Consider the following 19551-nt stretch of genomic DNA (forward strand, 5'->3'; position numbering starts at 1 on the left):
TGAATTGAACACCCTTTCTCACTGATTTTTAGCAGTATAATACTGTAAAGGTGGAAATTTTCGCGGTGTTGAAATTTTCACGTATTTCGCGCAACCAGAAAATACTGTGAAAATAAAAGCATGCAAATATTTTTGCTTGCCATACATGTATGTTCCCGTATTCACTGTCCTGATTCCGCGGAATTAAGAACACGCGAAACTCTTCTTACTGGGCCGAGCGCGAAAAATTAGTCACACGAAAATATCCACTTTTACAGTAAATATCACAACATTTTTTCTTTTTAGTCAATCAGCAACTGCAACCCTCTTGACTTTTATAGAAAGTCATTACTGATATTAAAACTCAGGAGATCAATCAGTGAAATTAATATTTTCTTTTCTGCTTGAATTCATGTCAAACATGAAACTTAAGGTTTGCATTTATATGTAACACATTACTGATGTCCCTCGTTTGTTAACATGTAGAGATTTGAAGTTCTGCATCACATGTTTTTAAAGCTGAAGTTAATGAAACTGTTACTGTCCTGATTTTACCCTCTCATTGATTAATTCAAGGTTAATATTGAATGGCATTTCATTTTATTTTATAGTGAATACCATTTGCAGTGTCATTCAGACTAGGCATTGTGTGAAACAATATTACAGTGTTCATAATGATACATTGGCAATTGTCAAGGCTATAAAATAATTTCGTTTCGTAAGTCTCGATATCGAGACTACGCATTACTGCGTATGAGAATATGAGATCGCACCCGTTCGCATGTGTTCAATTCATTCGTAGCCTTGTTCTAGAAAGGAGCAAAGGTGCTTTGCTCCTGTGATTTGACTACTGTAAAACGAGGAATGTTTGCGTGCATTTTAATTTCGCGAATTTCGCGAGCGCCGAGATTCGCGAAATCAAAATGCACGCGAAAGTTCTTGTCTACACTATTATGCATTGAATGCCAGTGGCAGTTCGCGAAAATTTCATGCCGCAGAAAAGGCCGTCGGCTCCCATTCGCGAAAAATTCATGCCGCGAATATATCATGTTTTACAGTATGCTTTGTATCAAAATTTCACAGTTCTACCGCAAATTCAGGAGTGTACACTCAAGGATTATTCCAGTTTCTGGTATGTCAAACAAAAAGTTGAATGAAATGACGGAGAACCATCCAGCTTCTTTGATTTCTCCGTCTGTTGCCCAGCTCTTTCCAGCCAAAGGTCCTGCGCAGCAGGATGCAGGCAAAAGCAAAGCAGCATCTACTACACAAGTAGGCACAAGCAGTACATGCAGTACTAAACAAGCTAACTTTGATACAAAGATGGAAGGGAAGGACCCTTCTATCTTTCTTGCTGGGCATATAGCATGATTTCATGAGCAACAAAGCTCCACATCTGCATATCCCCATGCCCACTCTTCATACACTGTACATGTACATTGTAGATAGATACCCGATTACTGTTTAGTAGGCCAGTTCTGTATCTCAGTCCATTGCCATGTGATGACTCGGGGGGGGGGGGGGGGGGGGGGGGGGGGGAATCCTGAGATAAATTTAATCTGAACAAACAGGAAAACCATCACTAATGAATGGAGTTGGAACTCAGAGCTATAAAAGTGATCAGGATGAGGGTGTGTGAGTGGAAAGAAAAAATGACTAAAATCCCTGATTGAGCTTTTAAAGGACAAGTTCACCTTCATAAACATAAGGATTGAGAGAATGTAGCAATATTAGTAGAACACATCATTGAAAGTTTGAGGAAAATCAGACAATCCGTTCAAAAGTTATGAATTTTTGAAGTTTTTGTGCAGTACCCGCTGGATGAGAAGACTACTGCAGTGTATGAATAACTTAGATGTCACATGCGTACAACAATATAAGGAAAATATAAAGAGAATTTCACAAAATTCCATCTGTTGAAAAAAGTATACATTCCCCTGACTCGTTACCGACAAATGTTATGGGTAATATTATTCCCCCTGCCTTTAGGAAGAGGCAAGTCAAGTGCTCTTTTATTATGCGAAAAAAGTGAAAATATGTTGAATTTTCTTTTACATTTTCTTTATACTGTTGTACGCATATGACTCACAAGCTGTAGTAGTCTCCTCATCCAGCGGTTCCAAGACAAAAATTGTCCAATTGTCCAATTTTCCTCAAACTTTCACCGATGTGTTCTACTAACATTGTTGCATTTTCTCAATCCTTATGTTTATGAAGGTGAACTTGTCCTTTAAAGGTAATCAGTGAAATTTTACACATGAATCTGAAGTGCACGCTATCTCAGAGTTGACTTTCACTGCTCACGCCTTACAGCAGTTGAGACTGACAGACATACTGTTTGTCAATTAATATTACCTGATGTGTTGGAGTATTTTTAAATGCACTTGTACAACAGGCTATAACAGCACCATCCCTACATTTTAGGCCTTTGAGGCACACCACTTTTGGCAGGGTACACATGCTGTCATGTTGTAAAATGCTGTCCATGGCCAGTGAGGGGCCTGTAATGACCTGGACATGTTGTCCAGGCAGTTGATGGATTTGAGAAGGGTATTATTCTGGAATAATTTAGCCTGTCAAATGGTGTATTTGCACAAGAGAGTGGGCATATTGAAGCCCGGATGTGAGTGCATTTACATGTAAGTAATGCATGATCTACAGATTTGCCATTACCACTAAGTGACAGACATATTTATTATTTTGAATCATTTCTTATTAATTTTTTTCTTTTCTTTGAGTTGTCAATGACTAGAACCATAAGAAGAAGGCAGGTGGGCGTGTTATTAAGCAGCGGTTCATCACTTTCCATGGCTTTTAATTATCTTGTACCTCGACTCAGTCACTTTTAATGTGGGCTGCCGATTATTCGGAAGTAGATATCAGTTCAAATTTGATGACCACTATTAAATGAGAAGGAGCTTAAGTGCCACTTTGTAATCTGCTCCTCACTATCTGTCACTGAGAATGTTCCACTTGTATCACTTTTGAATTTCTTCTGCGTCATCTCAGTTGCTTGATGGGTTGCCAATCATTTGAAAGTATAGATGATATTAAATTTTACGAACCACTGAATTTAGATACTTAGGTGTCATTTTTAATCTACTTCTGTCTGCCAATCAGAATGCATCTCTTCTCCCTTCCAACAACGACGACAACAAATCTATTTGAAGTCGAAATAGGTGGATTCACATGGCAGTTTGGGAATGGGATTTGAATCGCAATAATTTTTGCATGTCCAGGTCCGCGAGCCTGCATTGAGTGTGCTGCAAATCTAAAGCAGGAATGCGCGCGACATGCACAGTCTTGCTACATTGCTGGCTAGTCTCCAGCTGCTGGAGGTCAGGCTGAGGTCACAGGCATTCTGCTCGAGTGGGTTAGTGAAATTTTAGGTTGTCGTACGAACCCGTGCCCAAAAAGAATTGTGCCCAAAAAGAATTGAAGTTTCAATCACAATTATTTAGAAGAATTTTTGCCTTGTGATCTTGAAGTGAGATTTCAGTCACAATTTGGATCACCATCTAAATCTCACCCCTACTACTGTCGAAACGTGCCTAGTATGTACATTGTAGCTGGAGAGAAAATTGTGTGCAAAGTTGAGTTGATAGCATGCTCAAGGCATCTCTGGGTGATTATGTCCCAAGTTGTGCTAAAAGCACAGCTGATCTTCATAACTTATTCATGTGCCATTCATAATTTAGTACATGACTGTGGTTCCCACCATGCTCTGAGGTGCCACATAATTTCCTGACATTGTTTTTTTTGTCAAGAAACTGAACAGTACTGATAATTGCAATATCTATGGAGAGTCTACAGGTAGCTCTGTCTTTAAAAAGAAAAAAAAAGAAAGAAGAAGAAGAAAAATACGGTATGATATCTTTTCTCCCCTTTAAATCTTGAAATGACCAATAGATACTACTCCCATGGGATAACACTTTTCCATGAAACCTTGAAATATACTCAGATATATATACAGACAAGTGTATGTTTGTAGAGAGCAATATACATGTACAGGAAAAGTCGTTATTGATAATAGAGAGCTATTATAATCTACTTTAATTCTGAAAATGCTTTCTTGGTGCTTACTGCCACCAGTTATGGGCAGTGCGTGATGACACCAGGAACGTGTGATTTGCTGATATCGTCACACCTCTTCATACGCTCGTGTGATGATGGCACAGGTGTAGAGCCAGAGTAGAACAAAATGGGCAGCCATAGAGTGACATTTAGAGATTCCTGACTAGGGTCTTGAAGTTCTGAAGTAATGTAGTTATGTAGGGATATGACATGGTACACTGTGTGTATTGTGTACGATGTGTTTTTCAGTACAGTCCTGGATATAAACACTCTGAGAACTTGCTAGAAGAGATGAATAGAGATGAAAATGCTCACTTGTAGCAAAATGAACATGAATTGCTACCCTACATTTTTTTTTGTGTGTGTGTTTGTTAATAATGGTGTGCGTAAGAAATACTTGTCATTCAGTTGCAAAGAAATTTTCTGCTCCTCATGGCCCCTGTTATCCAATATACTCACTTTTGATGTGGGTTTACAAATGTACATGATAATTGCAGAAGGGTAAAAGAAAGGTAAAGAATGTGTTCACCTTATTAGCAGACTTTCCTGGAAGTGACTAGCTGCAAAGTACCCTGGGTAGTTTAATTTCTTGCAAGTGGTTATTTATCACTGGATTAACTCTATAGTTAGACAAATCATAATATTCTACATGTTTACATTTGTCATCCACAGGACGCTCTTATTTGTATCAGTATGTCATCTTGATATTTTCGGAATGCTGTCCGCTTTGCCTGATACTAGTATTTCTTTTGTCTCTCTTTGATCTCAACAGCCTGTGGGCAGAGTTCTGCAACTGACCAAGACCAACCAGACCAAGATGCCAGAGAGTGCTTGGCGGTTCTTCTTCTACCTGACGTCGTGGTCGTTTGTCGCATGGGCCTTGCTCTACAACCATTCTGTCATCGTGCGGGACCCTCCAAAGAGTTTCATAGGTGAATGTTTAACGATCTTGAGATAGCCAATAAGATATATTTGCTTTACAGCATACCGCTGTACATACAGTTAGTACACTGTACCATTGTCAGTGTAGATACATTTATGTAGTGACAGGTATGGATGGTCTGAGGTGTGAAGGGTGACAATCAAAATGCAACGATTTATTCATTATCAGGACATAAAACAGCAACCAAAAACAAACTACAATGTACTAAGATAATGATGGAATTCATTCCAGCATAATATATTACATTTAAAGCCATGTTAAGACATTTCTTCTATACAGTAAGGGGATATATTTTAATAGTGAAAATAATGAAATAATCCCTTTTTTTTTTATCAAGACTGCATTACTTATCAATATTTTTGCTATTACAACGATGTCAATGTTTGTTAAAGTCATATCAAACATTGTGCAGCACAAGCCATGCTTTGATTATGGTAGATATTGGTGTAGATAATGAATTATCTCTGTTCCATTAGCGTCATGTTGGATCCCCCCCCCCCCCCCCCCCCCCGTTTTATAGTATTCATTGTGTAAAGTATCAGTTACCAAATAGTCATGCTTATTGTTTGCTCTTGGCGGCCATTCTGTATGCAAATTGATATGTAACAAAATGTAATTATACTTGAGATGCTTTATGTGTAATGCTTATTGTTGGAATGAAACTTTTGTTGTTGATACTGTACTTACTAATTGTCATGTATCAGAAATTCTTCAGAGTACAAAGATTTTGGCAGTTGCCCCTATGTGTTGCCCAATGAACTTCTCTTCTCTTTGCCTTTGATGCGACACACAGGTTGGTCGGCTGACATGGAGATTCCGTGGGACATCAGGTTGGCCTACCTCATCCAGGGCAGCTACTACCTTCACGGCCTGGCCACGGTTCTCGTCCTCGATGTGTGGCGGAGTGACTCCATGGTGTTATGCATGCACCACGTCCTCACCCTCGTACTAATCACGCTCTCCTATGCATGCAGGTACAACTTCATATTCTCATTGACAGGCATCTCATTCTCTCCACAAGTGAACCATCAGGTTGGGGGGGGGGTTATCTTTGTGGTACATTTGTCTACTTTAAGTTGGCAATTCTAATAGCACAGCCACTGTGGATGAAAAATTACTGTGATGTACATGATGAGCTGTGATGAATGTGGCAGTGAAATATTCCTGCCCCAAAAAAGCATTGCATCAAGCCAGCCTCAGCACTGCCACCAACTGATTTGTGTGTTGTGAATTTTCAGCAACCGAGACTGGCAAAAGGGAGGCAATTTATGGAGAGTGCCAACTGAATTGTAGATTCTGAGTGTGGCCATTTCTTGCATTGTCAAAAATTATTCACTCTTGTTATTGATGTCAAATTTTCAAGCACTGTTACAGTACTTTCTGTTAAATGATACAATGTACTGATGAAATATCAAATGCATGTTGCCGTAAATCTCAATGTCCTGCATTAAATGCAACACAATTTGCAATCGATTGTAAATTTTGTTTGATTTATGCATGTGATCTATGTTGCAATAATTTGCAATGCAAAGTTTCATGCAATGAGGCCCAGCCTTCTTCAAGAGCCTGATGCTTGACATCAAGAGGTTCCAGATGTACAAACCATCTCGCCAAACAAAAGCTGCTATTAATTGACCAGAAAGATGCATCAAAGCAAAAGTCATACTTTAGGATTTGAAATGCTATTTTTGGGGAGGTTCTAAAGTCCCTCAGCTTCATTTCTTGACTCTTGAACCTCCCTCAAGGAGCAATAATTCAAGCTTTTCTGATTGATCATTCTGTATGTCCCCTTCCAAATGAATGAACATATGCTTCATGAAACCAACTAATACCTGTGTATTGTCCATCTATTTCCCAGATACCACTATATAGGACTAATGGTAGTCTTATACCATGACTTCAACGACATCTTCTTAGAGTTTTCTAAGTGCAATGTATACTTCAAGGATCGCGGTGGCAAGAAGTACATGATCCATGAATACATCGCCAATGCAAGCTTCGCAGTCTTCACTTTGTCATGGTAAGTAGGATGCCGAGCCGCTGTGTGTTTATACATGTTTGAGGTTAATCATCATGGTAATACTGTCTTTGGTCCAAAAAGCCATCTGACCCTGACACTATGCCACATCAATTCCTTTCTTATTTGCAAGGCTTTAAAAGAATAATAGTAATTGTGAAAAAGGCTCTGCCACGATGTGTAGCTGGAAGCATTATGTTTTCTGGTTGTCTGTCTGTCTGTCTGTCTGTCTGTCTGTCTGTCTGTCTGTCTGTAACTGATTTAGTGGGTGACACAACATATGAACCACTTGAGTTATCCAAATGAAACATGGCATATGCATGTATGAGTGGACAAAGTTGTGTCTGTCCACTTTTTGGTGCACATGCCCAAGGTCAAAGATCAGGTCAAGTGGTAAAACTCCACTATTTCCTTCTATATCTCTGTAATGCCTGACTGTATCTGCATGTATCTGTGGAATTTCTGGGCCATGGGGTCAATCATGTGATCTTGTTATCTCACATTGGCAGTATGTACTGAAGACCTAATTCGGGAATGATGCGAGATGACAGAGCCATACCAGTTGCCATAGCGACATTTCAGGGGCCTGTTGCATAAAACTTACTATTGTGGTAACTTTGCCATCCAATGGTAACTACCATGGCAACAATACTCAACAGCCAATCAAAATCAAGAATTCATTGGATAGCAAAGTTACCATAATAGTAACTTTTGTGCAACGGGCCCCTGGTCTTGTAAAATAAAGTTGAGGAAATCTTGTTTGGTCACAGGAGAGCCTTTGTCCATGATATTTTGAATCAGTTACCCTTACCTTTTCCTTTGGCCATTCTCTGTGGTCTGTATAAGAGAACTACAATCCTTTTGCATGAGTGTTGTAAATGGGATTGATCATTTGTCATGGAATCTGCAGGAGCCAATGAATTAATTCATTCCCCATCTTGTCACCTACTGTGCTGAATTTCAACAATCTTGGAAATGTTTTAAGATACTGTCCTGTCTTGTTGGAATTAAAGATACCTTTTGTCAAAATATTCTAAGGTTGGATAAGTAGACCAGCTGTACTCTTAGAACCCTTTTCCCTAATGTCCCAAAGTGTCAGATCCCTTTGCATTTTGATGAAATTCTGCTACTGCACGTCATTTATAGTATATCAGGAAAAAGAGTGCCATTCTCATAGGTTTTATAGTCATACAATTATGTGCTGTATGAAACCAGATTAAAAGAGAATAAAGACATAATGATTATGACATAGTAGATTAGTTGTTGTTGGTATGCTGAAAATCCTAGTTTCATGTGTGACATCTTGTACATTAACCATAAAGTACAATACAGATGTTACAGTCCACTGTTGGTGCAATACCAAATATTACTTCAGTACCATTTCTGCCTCTCTATTCCTTGAAATCCCTTACTCCCTTCTCCCCATGTCCCCCCCCCCCCCCCCCCCCACCCCCCAATATCACAGGATTTTGATGAGGATGTACCTATTCCCTATGAAAGTGTTGTACAATGTTCTACCGGCAACGGCCAAAGTGTACTACCACGATCACCTGCCCTTTGGCATCGAGTGCAACTCCATGATGTGGCTGCTCATGTGCCTCGACATCTACTGGTTTGTGGTGAGTTTTAGAATCAGCTGGAGGTGCTGGGAATGGGTGTTATCCATGTGTGCTTTGAAAACAGTGGGGGAAAAATGATGAAACAGACAGATATTAAAATAATTGCACAGTAGGCTCTCTGAAAGAACCCAAAAGTTTATGGCATCATTCTCTTACAAAACTGCAATGTAACTTTATGGTCCATAAACAGTGTACACGGTGGTACAAAGTGTTATGAATCATAGTGAAGATACACATAGATATGCATATTAAGTAATATTGAGAGAATATTAATTCTTGCCATCACCAAGACTGGTTTGTTGTCAGGTCATCAGTCTTCAGAAGTAGAATAAAATTATTCCCCCTTTGACAAGATAAGCAACCACTGGAAAAAATGCAAACCAACCAATTACTGTAGTACTTCTGGCTGTGTGATCAGTTTTGGTCTAAAGACTGATTGTATCAAATATTTTGATATGTGTGGCTCATACCGCAATATCTGGATTTTAGTTTACATCTGCTGCGGGTGTCCCACATTCTTGGGTTGGCAGCAGGTGGCTCGAGTGTGTATTACCCACTCTCTGTGCAACTCCCTTTCATGGGTTAGTGCAAGTTAGGTATCCACATTTTCATGTTGGCCCTGATGCATTCAGACAAAATCTTCCTTGGTCTCCCATGTCTTCCAGAGCTGGGAATTGGCATACACATGACTGTGGTAAAACTTTGAATTTCGATACAATTGGCCATGCAAATGACCATGTGAATCAAAGACATTGTTTTGGGTTTAAGCTGCTCGCACAGCTAGCTGCACATGTAACGTATGCACAAAGTAATTGGTAAAATGCCAAAGGATAACATGCCGTGCAGTTATCCGTTTTAGCTGCACACATTTTGCACACCCGTGCATGTTAGTAAAATAATGAGCACACATGTGACTCAATTTTGCACTTCTGATAGGCTGTATTCTTGAACCCACTTTATGATACAATGATATTTGGCGCATTCCACATGCCTGTACCATCTGAGTTTACCTGGTGCATAAAATCTTTGTCAATTCCTGAGTCCCCAAGAATGCATCTGATAATTAGCTTGTCTGTTAAAGGGACTGTGCATTACTGGTTGAGGTGAGGATTCAGCTTGTAATGTTTTGTGAAATATTTAGAAACCACTCTATGAAATGTTAAACAGCATACAATTCTAAGGGGAATCCAAAGTTTATTTGATGAAAATCGATTTTGAAATGACTGAGATATCTAATAAAACAAGGAAAAACAAAGAGATCCTAATAAAAGTTGTGGGCTGTCAATGTTATTCGGATCGCCTTTTTGGATATCTCAGCCATTTCAAGGCCAATTTTCATCTAATAAACATTTAATCATTCTTGAAATTACACACTCTTCCATATTGCATAACAGGTTTCTCATTATCTCACAAAAAAAATGTTATAGACCTGAAGCCTCACCTCAACCAGTACTGTACAGTCCCTTTAATACAGCAAAACAAGTAGAAGCAGTAAGAAAAATCGGTAGAAGAGGTCCTTCATTCTGAAACGTAAGTTTTGTCAGAGTTGCACTATTTTCCCTGAAGCAGCAGGGGCGTGCATCTGATGTACACTGGTGTACGTCCCTACCTTAACGATTCCTTCTTGTGCTTTGCTTTGCAGTACATCGCCATCTTCTTGTACAAGATCTTCACAAAGCAGCTGGAAGAGATGGAGGACATTCGTGAGGACAACAAGGATGACGAGGCCACAGAGATCAAGGCGAAGAGCGTCCCGAACGGCCCCACACACGAAGCCCCAGAGCCTGTCACAAATGGGTGCGTTTTTTGTTGCAGTCGTAGGGTTATTCAAACACATGAAATTCTTCCGTCGAGGTGTTTTTTATGCAACTGATTAACAAATTGCCCTACATCGACATAAATAAGAACTGAATTGATCAGTGTTTTAGTAGTAGCCATGATAAAAGAAATCATGGGCGTACGTACTCGAACAGGATCGAACCTACGACCTCCTGATCTCCAGACAGGCGTCATCTCCACTAGACCACCAGTGGTGGTCTGGTGGAGATGATGCCTGTCTGGAGATCAAAAGGTCATAGGTTCGAATCCTGCTCGAGTATGTACGCCCATGATTTCTTTTATCATGGCTACTACTAAAACACTGATCAATTCAGTTCTTATTAACGTCAATGAAGGGCAATTCGTCAATCAGTTGCATAAAAAACACCTCGACTGAAGGATTTCATGAATTTGAATTATTATCAATTTTCATCAAATAAATGATGAATTCCTCTTGGAATTACATTCTCTTTCATATTTCATTAGAGGTTTCTGGTTATCTCCCTAAAAATTTTAGAAACATGAAGTTAGGTCTAAACCAAATCTATTCGATCCCTATAATATTCTTTGGGTATCACAAAATTGACTCACTCTTTAGAATACCTTGGGCTGTGTTTGATTTTTTTTTTAAATGTGTACTTGTAGTTAACAAAGTTGCCCATGTATTAAACTGACCCAAACATGAGCAAAACTTCCTTTTTATTGTTGTAATGATACACGCTGAAAGGTTATTACCAGTCGGAGATGGACTCTTGGGACATGTACATTTATATAAGTATGCATTACATGCTGTTGGTGATGTATCACGTGTCACTGATATCCAACAGAAATGAAATTTTGAGAGAATATTTAATGTTTAAACCTTTGCTTCGAGAAGCTTTTTGAAGTCAAGTGTGTCACATATAATACAACAGAACTCCCCAAGGACTGAATTCATTTTTATATTTTTGTTTTTCTAATTATGTTCATGTTATCTTTCAAGTGTAACCAAATGATGATTTCCCCGTGTTCTCACTGATTCTATTTCAAGTGCTCCCAAGTTGAATCAGGTTTCCCCTCTAGGAATGGTAATTCAGATATTAATAGGACTCTCTGAGTGCAGCTCGTTTTGTCGTTTGGCACTTTATAGGCGCTTTCCAACTCATTAGAGACTCAATTTACTGTATACAATCACTGATGTGGTTTGGAACAGTTTTAGGATCATTTGTATATCATTTTTGGAAGGCTTTATTACATTTTGAAGGGATTTTTCTACATTTGCTGAAGTTAACATGCTTTCGTATAGTGGGTCCTTCATGCCCTTGAGTTTATACTAAAATGTGTATCCCTTCTCTTTTTCTCTTACGCCATGACAGTGTTGTGAAAGAGACGGCAGCCATGAATGGCAACGGCCTCAAGAAGAGACACCCTGCTGAGTGTTCCTAGTCTTCTTCCAAGCCTTTGGATATTTTTTTTTGTCTTGTTTTGTTTTGTAGGCAGCAGTTAGAGGCAGCAGTTAGAGGCAGATGGTAACCTGGTCAGTTTAAACATTCAAAGATGCATATGCTTGTCATGTACTCGTATGGTGACAAGCAATCCAGCAGATTGCATAATTCAATCAGGAGAGTGTCATAATAAGTGTGGGGAAAACCTCTGACGAGGTGATACCACACATTGTATGCGAATCCCTTTTGTAGGATATACAAAAGGTATGCATGAGATTTTAATGCATTATAAAGTTAGGATGCCAGTTCTGCCAAAGTTTTTGTTCTGTACATCATTTTAATGTTGTTTTTTCCCCTGCATTACAAAAAGGGGAGTTGTAGAAACTAAACTAGGAGAAGTAAATGATAACAATTTGGCAGGCAGCAATGCATTTTTTGCTGGCATCGTGCCGTGATCACTGAAATGACTCCTGGAATCATGAGAGAATTTGACATACTGTCAATTATACAGTTTGGCAGATTGCAGATAAAGGAGCAAACCTGTTATATAATATGTGTACTTGTAACCGTTGTGATTATCATTATGACTATGTATTGTACAACAACATCTCATTAAGCCCATCTATTAGTATGGGGAATATAACTCGTAGTATACCTCCTCACATTCTTTGACTTGGTGTTGTCAATGACTAGATGCGATGGAGGACTCGAGTCACTTAGTACAATTTGCCCGATGGACCCTCTTCTCTCTCTCTCTCCTCCACTTTTACTCCTTTAACCCATTGAGGACGGGATGATTTTTCATCCCGTCTTCAATGGATGGGGGGAAAAAAAAGAGTGTTGAATTCTTAAACATGCATTCCCCATAGACACCTGCCCGAGTATACTTGGACTAGTCTTCAACGGGACAACTTGAATCCTGCTGTTTGGTGACCTTTAACTTTCCAAGTTTGTAAAGTGCAGAGGATGCCATTATTGTAGGAGAGTTGAGGACAGTTCCAGATAGGCTGGGACTTAATGGTGGGGATTTGCTGTACTCAAGATGTCGAGGTCTTGAGATTGATCTGCTGTACCGAGGGTCATTGTGAGAAATGTATAAATGTATGTGTGTACATGAGATCTAGTGTTTGTCTTTTTGTATTAGTAAAGGAATGGTTCGTAAATGTATATTTGAGCAGTCATGTAACACTTTTTTTGAGATTTTCAGAATGGCAGGTGCTTATACAATTTGCATAGTGGGGCGATGGGTATTTCATATATATGTGTGTACATGTTGTTAGAGTAGTGTTGTAGTCGGGAGATGTTTCAAGGGATAATATTACTACCAGCCGTCCGTACTCCTTTCCGTTATGTTCAAAGATGCAGCCAAAAAGGTCATGTCGGGTTTGGGGTCATTTGCGATGTTGCAGCTGATGGATACGCTCAAGCTTATGTATCTTGTGATGAGATAAAAACCAAACATCAGAATACTCATTTCAAGATCACTGATAATCTTCAAATAGCTTGACTTTGTAGTGCAGTAATACACTAAATTCAAAGACCATTTGGATCTCAATACAAGGGTATGGAGGTTGCAGTAGATGAAGAGTGCAGAAACAATTTGTGATTGAATTCATGAGATTATTTTTTGTGATAACTCTTTTTCAAAGTCCACTTATTCAACATCAGAAAAAGTTTTGCACATATCCTCATATTTGTTTTCTTCTTTAAAGAAAGATTTTCAATGTGATTTGTACTTATCCTTCAAAGTTTTCACCCTGGAAAGCTTTCACTGATACCATAGTTTGTCTAAGCTTGTGTTAAACCATTCCACAAGTCATTAATGTGAAGCTCGCAGACACTGTAGCAACTCAGATATTCTGTTACTCTTCCTCATTGGAAATTAGACAAATATTTGAATTCATATACTATAAACAGTGTAGTACTCAATTCTGCCTTCAATTCTTCCATGTGAAGAGAATGTGTGTCTCATGCTGTTGCATATCAAGATACATTAAATACTTCCTACAAAGGGATAACAGGAAAAAAAAAGCACACACACATTTATAAGTTTCTCAAGTAAATGGGGATGATTCTTTTTTTCTTTATTATCATAAGTGTATGTCAAAATACCTCATGTCTGTATTTTAGCTTTGATTATTACAGACGGATGAAGCTAGTGATCTGCAAAGCTGTTTGGAATAGACATGTTTCTTAAAGTTTGCACTCTCCTGTGTGTGAGTGAATGTTAACTTCTCTCATGCTATCCCAGAGTAACTACAGATCCTGACCCAAAGCTGAGGATGCTGGTGGCACCAGTCCATACATAAACCGCTTCCATTCGTCACACCTCTTTCTTGTCTCATCTGAAGAGAGATTAAGGAAGCCACGACAGTGCCCCATAGGCTGAAATTCAGGACGGTCGTTTAAACGGGGGAGCCAGGGATCATGCAACTTCATGGGTGACACATTGCGTAGGCCTGTGCCAACAGACCTCCAACTATGAATGCACGCTGACATGGGCACATGCGAGATTAAGCGGTTGATCTAGTCGATGGTTGTTTGTGGTTGTTCTTAATAGTCACAGACTGGAACTTCATCCTCTGTTTCATTTTCACACTACCTTTGTGGGTTTGGTCCCTGGAAATTGTCTGTTAGTCTGTGTGTCTGTGTGGAAAAGAATGTTGCTACCCACATCACAGCTATAATGATGCATATGATTCTCTGCAGTAGTAGAAGGATATGACCCGACTTTTACGTGGCCTTGGCAATGTGTCGCATCGCGCTCAAGTTCACCATGAGCAAAATGTTGCTACAAGAGAGACCCATGCACAGACCATGTCCTGTTCACTGTGTGCACTTCCTACATGACATTCCCTGGTTGACTGTGCATTCGGGCAGTCTGTGTGTTATGGTCCAACATGCTGCGGACTGCCTGGTACAGGAAGGTTTCCCTCCCCACCCCCGAAATCATGTCATGCAGAATTTGGTGAGTGTGTCTTGTGCAATGGCCATGCATGTACCATAAGCCTAGCATGGAGCGTTTATGTTTGGGGGGCAGGAGAACGGCTCTGACTGTGTGCACATGTGATTATCCATGTCAACTGTGTGCATTCTTGAGACAGGGCTGTTACACTCTATACAGTGCTCTCATTAAGTTTTTGTGTAGACTGGGTATTTCAACTTGCAAGAGGTTGCCTTCATAGTACTATGCTGGGTGAAAATGTTCTGTATTACTGACATGAACTGTGTATTTGTCGGTGTTAAGTGGGGGAGGGGGAGAGAGATCTTGTGCATCTCCAGAAACTGTGTTTGTTTGGTTGACTTAGAAACTTCTCTATGTTGCTGATTCCATATCTACATGAAGCTGCAGTTGATGCTGTGATTAAAAGTACTATGTTTTGTCTTTATTGATGGCCCATTCACTTTTGAGGACATGGATGAGTTATGGATCTTGTTCAGTATGTGACTGATGTGTGACTGGTTTTTGATCAGGAGTTGTGCACTCTATTAAAGTAACTCTGATTTGCTTGAATGGAGCTGGTAGATCGGAAGCGATGAAACTCTTTGCTGAGCGTGCCCTTGGTCACTAACTTGACATTTTCTGTGAAATTACGTTGAGGAATGGAGAAAGTCCAACCTATGCAAGAAACAAAGAAAACAAGTGATTTCTGTAAGAAGTCTGCATACCCGAGTTGGGTTTATGAGAAAGCCTCTTCATTTGTGCCTGCTTGGGATATTCAACCCCCTGTATGCAGCATTTTCAGCATGACTTCTGCAAGAATCATGGAGTGCTATCAGTGTAACCCTTTTCGTGGAATAACGCTGGAAAGAGACAAGTATCCTCCGAAACTGCGACGTCCTTATTCTTCTTGCATGCTGTGATGGGGAGAACTAGATGACTGTACAAGAATAAAATTCCAGTCATGGAATTGGGAAGAGTGTAGTGCATGATTTTGGCGAGTTTATTTCTTAGTCAGAGTGACATCGCTAGTCAGGAATGTGGCGTCTCAGTAATTTGTGCTCTCTGTGTTTTCTTGACCATATCGTAATTCCATTTAACCATCTGATGGTTGTGCCGATGAATATCATTGGGCAAAGATGTATGATGATGTGCAAATTAGATTAGTTTTTAATTTGGTAATTGGAATTTCCCCTTTACGAGTAGCAACAGTAAAACATTTATCCGTAGTTCGTCATCACCCAGTAGATTGAATATCTAAACTAATACGAATTGCAAAGTTGTTCAAATTACAGTGGTGGTGGTCATGGAAAGAGAGCATGATATAGCCACCCTAGTAGGACCCTCATAAAACATTTCCCAGTAAGTTGATAGCAAAAGACATAATGTACGGAATAGTAGTCAGGTTTTTTTCCCCCCTCCAGGGGTCGCTCCATCTTATAGTGAGGCTGCTGTCTCTGCACTAGTCGATGTGTCTTTAGACTTTTTTAGGTTACCTACGATGGAAACTGCATTCCATTTTTCACTGCTTGGCAGTTTTGATTTTTTTTCCATGAAGAATTTGAAAAGCTCCCTCTATCTATAATGCTGCATTAAAATCACGGAAGACCATCGAGACGTCTCTTTTGTACTCGAGGACGATTTGATCAACTATGTGATGGATAGTTCTTTTGATTGTTTCAAGTGTATGCTGTGTCTGTAAAAACAGCTGTCAGGTTCACAACCTGTGTGTTGTCATCAGTCATATTCACCTTTGCACTCGCACCTATTCTCTCAAGCCCTAGCAAATGGTGTGGTTGAGATACAACTTGTGACCGCTCTAGATAGTTTACTCCCAGTAAATACCTCACAGCTAAAAAATTTTATAGAGTGATTTTTATATCTTAGATACCAGAGATGCCAAAATGCGACAACTTTTATCTTGCAAAAGTTCAATTATTGGTTGATAGCATGTTGTTATATTCTATTTTGTCTACTTTTTCAAAAGACATTTATTCATTGTTTGTTGTGTGTTTATGTATTCTGGCCATCTCCTTACATGCTAAAATCCATGTTTTTGCCTCTGTACTGAGGGTGCTGATGAAGGCAGTATGTGATTGAATGGTTCGTCTATCTGTGTTTATAAGCCGAGATGGTTGTGGATTTTAGGTTTTGTTTTGCTTTTTTCATTCATATAATTAAGCCCAAGAGGGCAATGATACGATTGAATTAGGGAAATATTTAACAAAGATCAGAGTCATAAGTCAGAGTTAGGTTCTAAGACTTTCATGCTTATGTAGAAAATTCAAAATATGCCATGTTTGTTTCACAGAATATGGTTCTAAGTAAAAGTTTCAGAGCAAGTGGCCAGCCGAATTCTAAAATTGCATGATATAATTATTGTAGAAAGTTAATTTACTCACAGCAATTTCGTCACAATCAATTTACTGGTGTTGTATATTGCAGCCCACTTCTTCGCCGTTTTGATCTTTGCAAAACTTCAGTTAAGTCAACATGTATGACATTGCATTTGAGGTTTGTACTATTGGAAAATCTGAAGACGTTGGATGTGAGACTCATTATTACAGGACAACTCAGAACCTTCAAATTATATTAAAATTATATATTTCATTTTTTAGAGCACTTGTAAATTCATTATCTTTAATTGTGATAGTGTCTTTAAACTGATGTAACTTTGTATATGGTATTCACAATGAATAGTAGACTGGGGTTTGTTTGCGCATGAATGACGTTTTGAATCATATATAGTAACAGCATCACCACCCAGGGAAGTGCAGAGAAAATACATAAACATTCTTAAGCATTTCATGCTCAAAGACTCTTCTGTATGAGGATAGAAGAACCCTCCATGCTATCATCATTGGAAAATATCCCTTTGTTTTGAATGCATGTTTTTGTGTGACATTAGGCAGAATGATGAAAGTGAAGTGTGATTCATGTCATGATATGTCTACCTATTGCATCATATATACTACTTGCTGTGTCTGTTTTTATTTCATTTTGACAGATATTCTGCATATGTACATCATGCATTTCCTTTATGCCAAATGCTTATTTACAACACAGTACACGCGCACTGTGTATTGAGATCGAGGCACTCGTTGAATCAGTTTTGTGATATTACAAAATTTGTTTGATCTCCTTAGAAGCGATTGCTCTCCAACCTTTGTCGTGGGGGCAGACACTGGATATTTGTATCATTTGATATCATTTCAGGAGAGTTGTTGTTGTGTTTTGATTGCAAGAGGAAGTCTTGTCCAGTTTGTGTCTTTCCACCCGTATCAATTCAAGTTGTGAGTGTGTTTAAAGTCTTGTGTGGCAGTGTGATGATGCTCTTGTAGCGTAGGGAGCTCTGAAGTCGCAAAACTTGAAGATTTTTTTTTTTTAATTTGCCTTTAAACATTCTTTGTAATGTGTGGGCACAGGGAGTGGGAAGATACTCTGAAGTTGAGACATTCTATGAAGTATATGTTTTCTATTCATTTTTGTTGAATCAGTGGAAGCTGACCAAACATACCCATGTCATATATATTTTCTGCTGTGTGTGTCAGCCAAAATCCTGTATCCTTTCACTGTACAGCTTTGCTTCAGTTTAATCCCTTATGAAGCATGCACTCTTTTCTCTTTTTTTTTCAGTCGTAGATACTATGTTCAACCTGCTGGAAATATACCCCGTTGGGTATGAGATTAATGACTGTTCACTCGTAGAGTAATTACTGGGGATAGAATTAGCTACTGTAGTCTTTTTAATTGCAATTGTTATAAATGTGTGGATTTCATAAGCAGCCCGATAGAAGGCAAGAGTTTTCATAGATGATATGCGTGTGCGCTGCATGCATTGTAAGTCATTTAGGAGTGGTTTGTACTAGCCCATTCCAATGTACATGTTCTATGCTCTACATCACGCAGCTCTCTCTTATTTAGAAAGTGTGGCGTGATGATGTTTTAGTCACCCATTCTCCGCTCGTGTGGACACGATGCTCAAGCGGGATTTTGCCCGAATTTTAGGGACATAAAAGATTGTATTTCCGGCTTGGCAGCAACTCATACGGCAGGTGGAACAGGAAGCCTAAGCATCGACGTTCGACGTGATCCAGTGTTTGTGGCAGAGAGTGGCATTGCAGGGGCAGATCCAGGTATTCTGTAAAGAGGGAGCGTGTTTATACAAGATTAAAGGGGGGTGCACTTACCCCTCTCCCATTTTTCCTTTTTATTTCTTTTGTTTCATCAAAAAATAAAGGGGGGGGGGAGGCGTGCGCCCAGTGCGGTCCTCCCTGGATCTGCCACTGAATTGTTACCCTTTGGCTTGTCGGTAAGAATGTTGCCAGTAATGTCACGAGCACTTCATGACGCTTGAACAACGTCACATCTTGTACGATGCTTACGGTATTCTGGGTCAATGAAGCATCTATTTCTTTTTCTTTTATTCTTTTTTTTTAAGAGGGTGCATGATAGTCAGAAGAGATTGCGAGAGCAATTGCCAGTGACTGCTGTGAAGCCAACTTAGCCTATACATTATAGATGCAAGAGACTCAGATTCATAATATCCAGACATAATACATGCTTTACTATTTTTTTTTATTGCTTGTTAATCTCCATGCTTTTTTGTTTTATATTGTGGATGCCAATGCATAGAATTCTGCCATATATGTTTACAAGTATAGTGAGAATACCTAAATGAAATTATTATAACGTATGTACCTTTCAATGATTACCATTTTAGTTATTGTTTGGGG

The 19551-nt window shown here is 39.2% G+C and overlaps 1 protein-coding gene across 1 annotated transcript in view; it reads left to right on the forward strand.

Moving 5' to 3' along the window:
- LOC139728927 (ceramide synthase 1-like) overlaps positions 1-13747 on the forward strand; it is a 35602-nt gene extending 21855 nt beyond the window's left edge. The window contains exons 2-7 of the mRNA XM_071639856.1: positions 4826-4985; positions 5790-5970; positions 6855-7016; positions 8479-8632; positions 10275-10429; positions 11806-13747. Of these exons, the coding sequence (XP_071495957.1) occupies positions 4826-4985; positions 5790-5970; positions 6855-7016; positions 8479-8632; positions 10275-10429; positions 11806-11875 (882 nt within the window). The 3' untranslated portion in view covers positions 11876-13747. The remainder of the gene's footprint in view (positions 1-4825; positions 4986-5789; positions 5971-6854; positions 7017-8478; positions 8633-10274; positions 10430-11805) is intronic.
- The last annotated feature ends 5804 nt before the right edge of the window (positions 13748-19551 follow it).

Source organism: Diadema antillarum, unplaced genomic scaffold (genome assembly GCF_040938485.1).
Source record: "Diadema antillarum isolate AM-2024a unplaced genomic scaffold, OU_Dant_1.0 seq00000205_RagTag, whole genome shotgun sequence".
Classification (NCBI taxonomy): Eukaryota; Metazoa; Echinodermata; class Echinoidea; order Diadematoida; family Diadematidae; genus Diadema; species Diadema antillarum.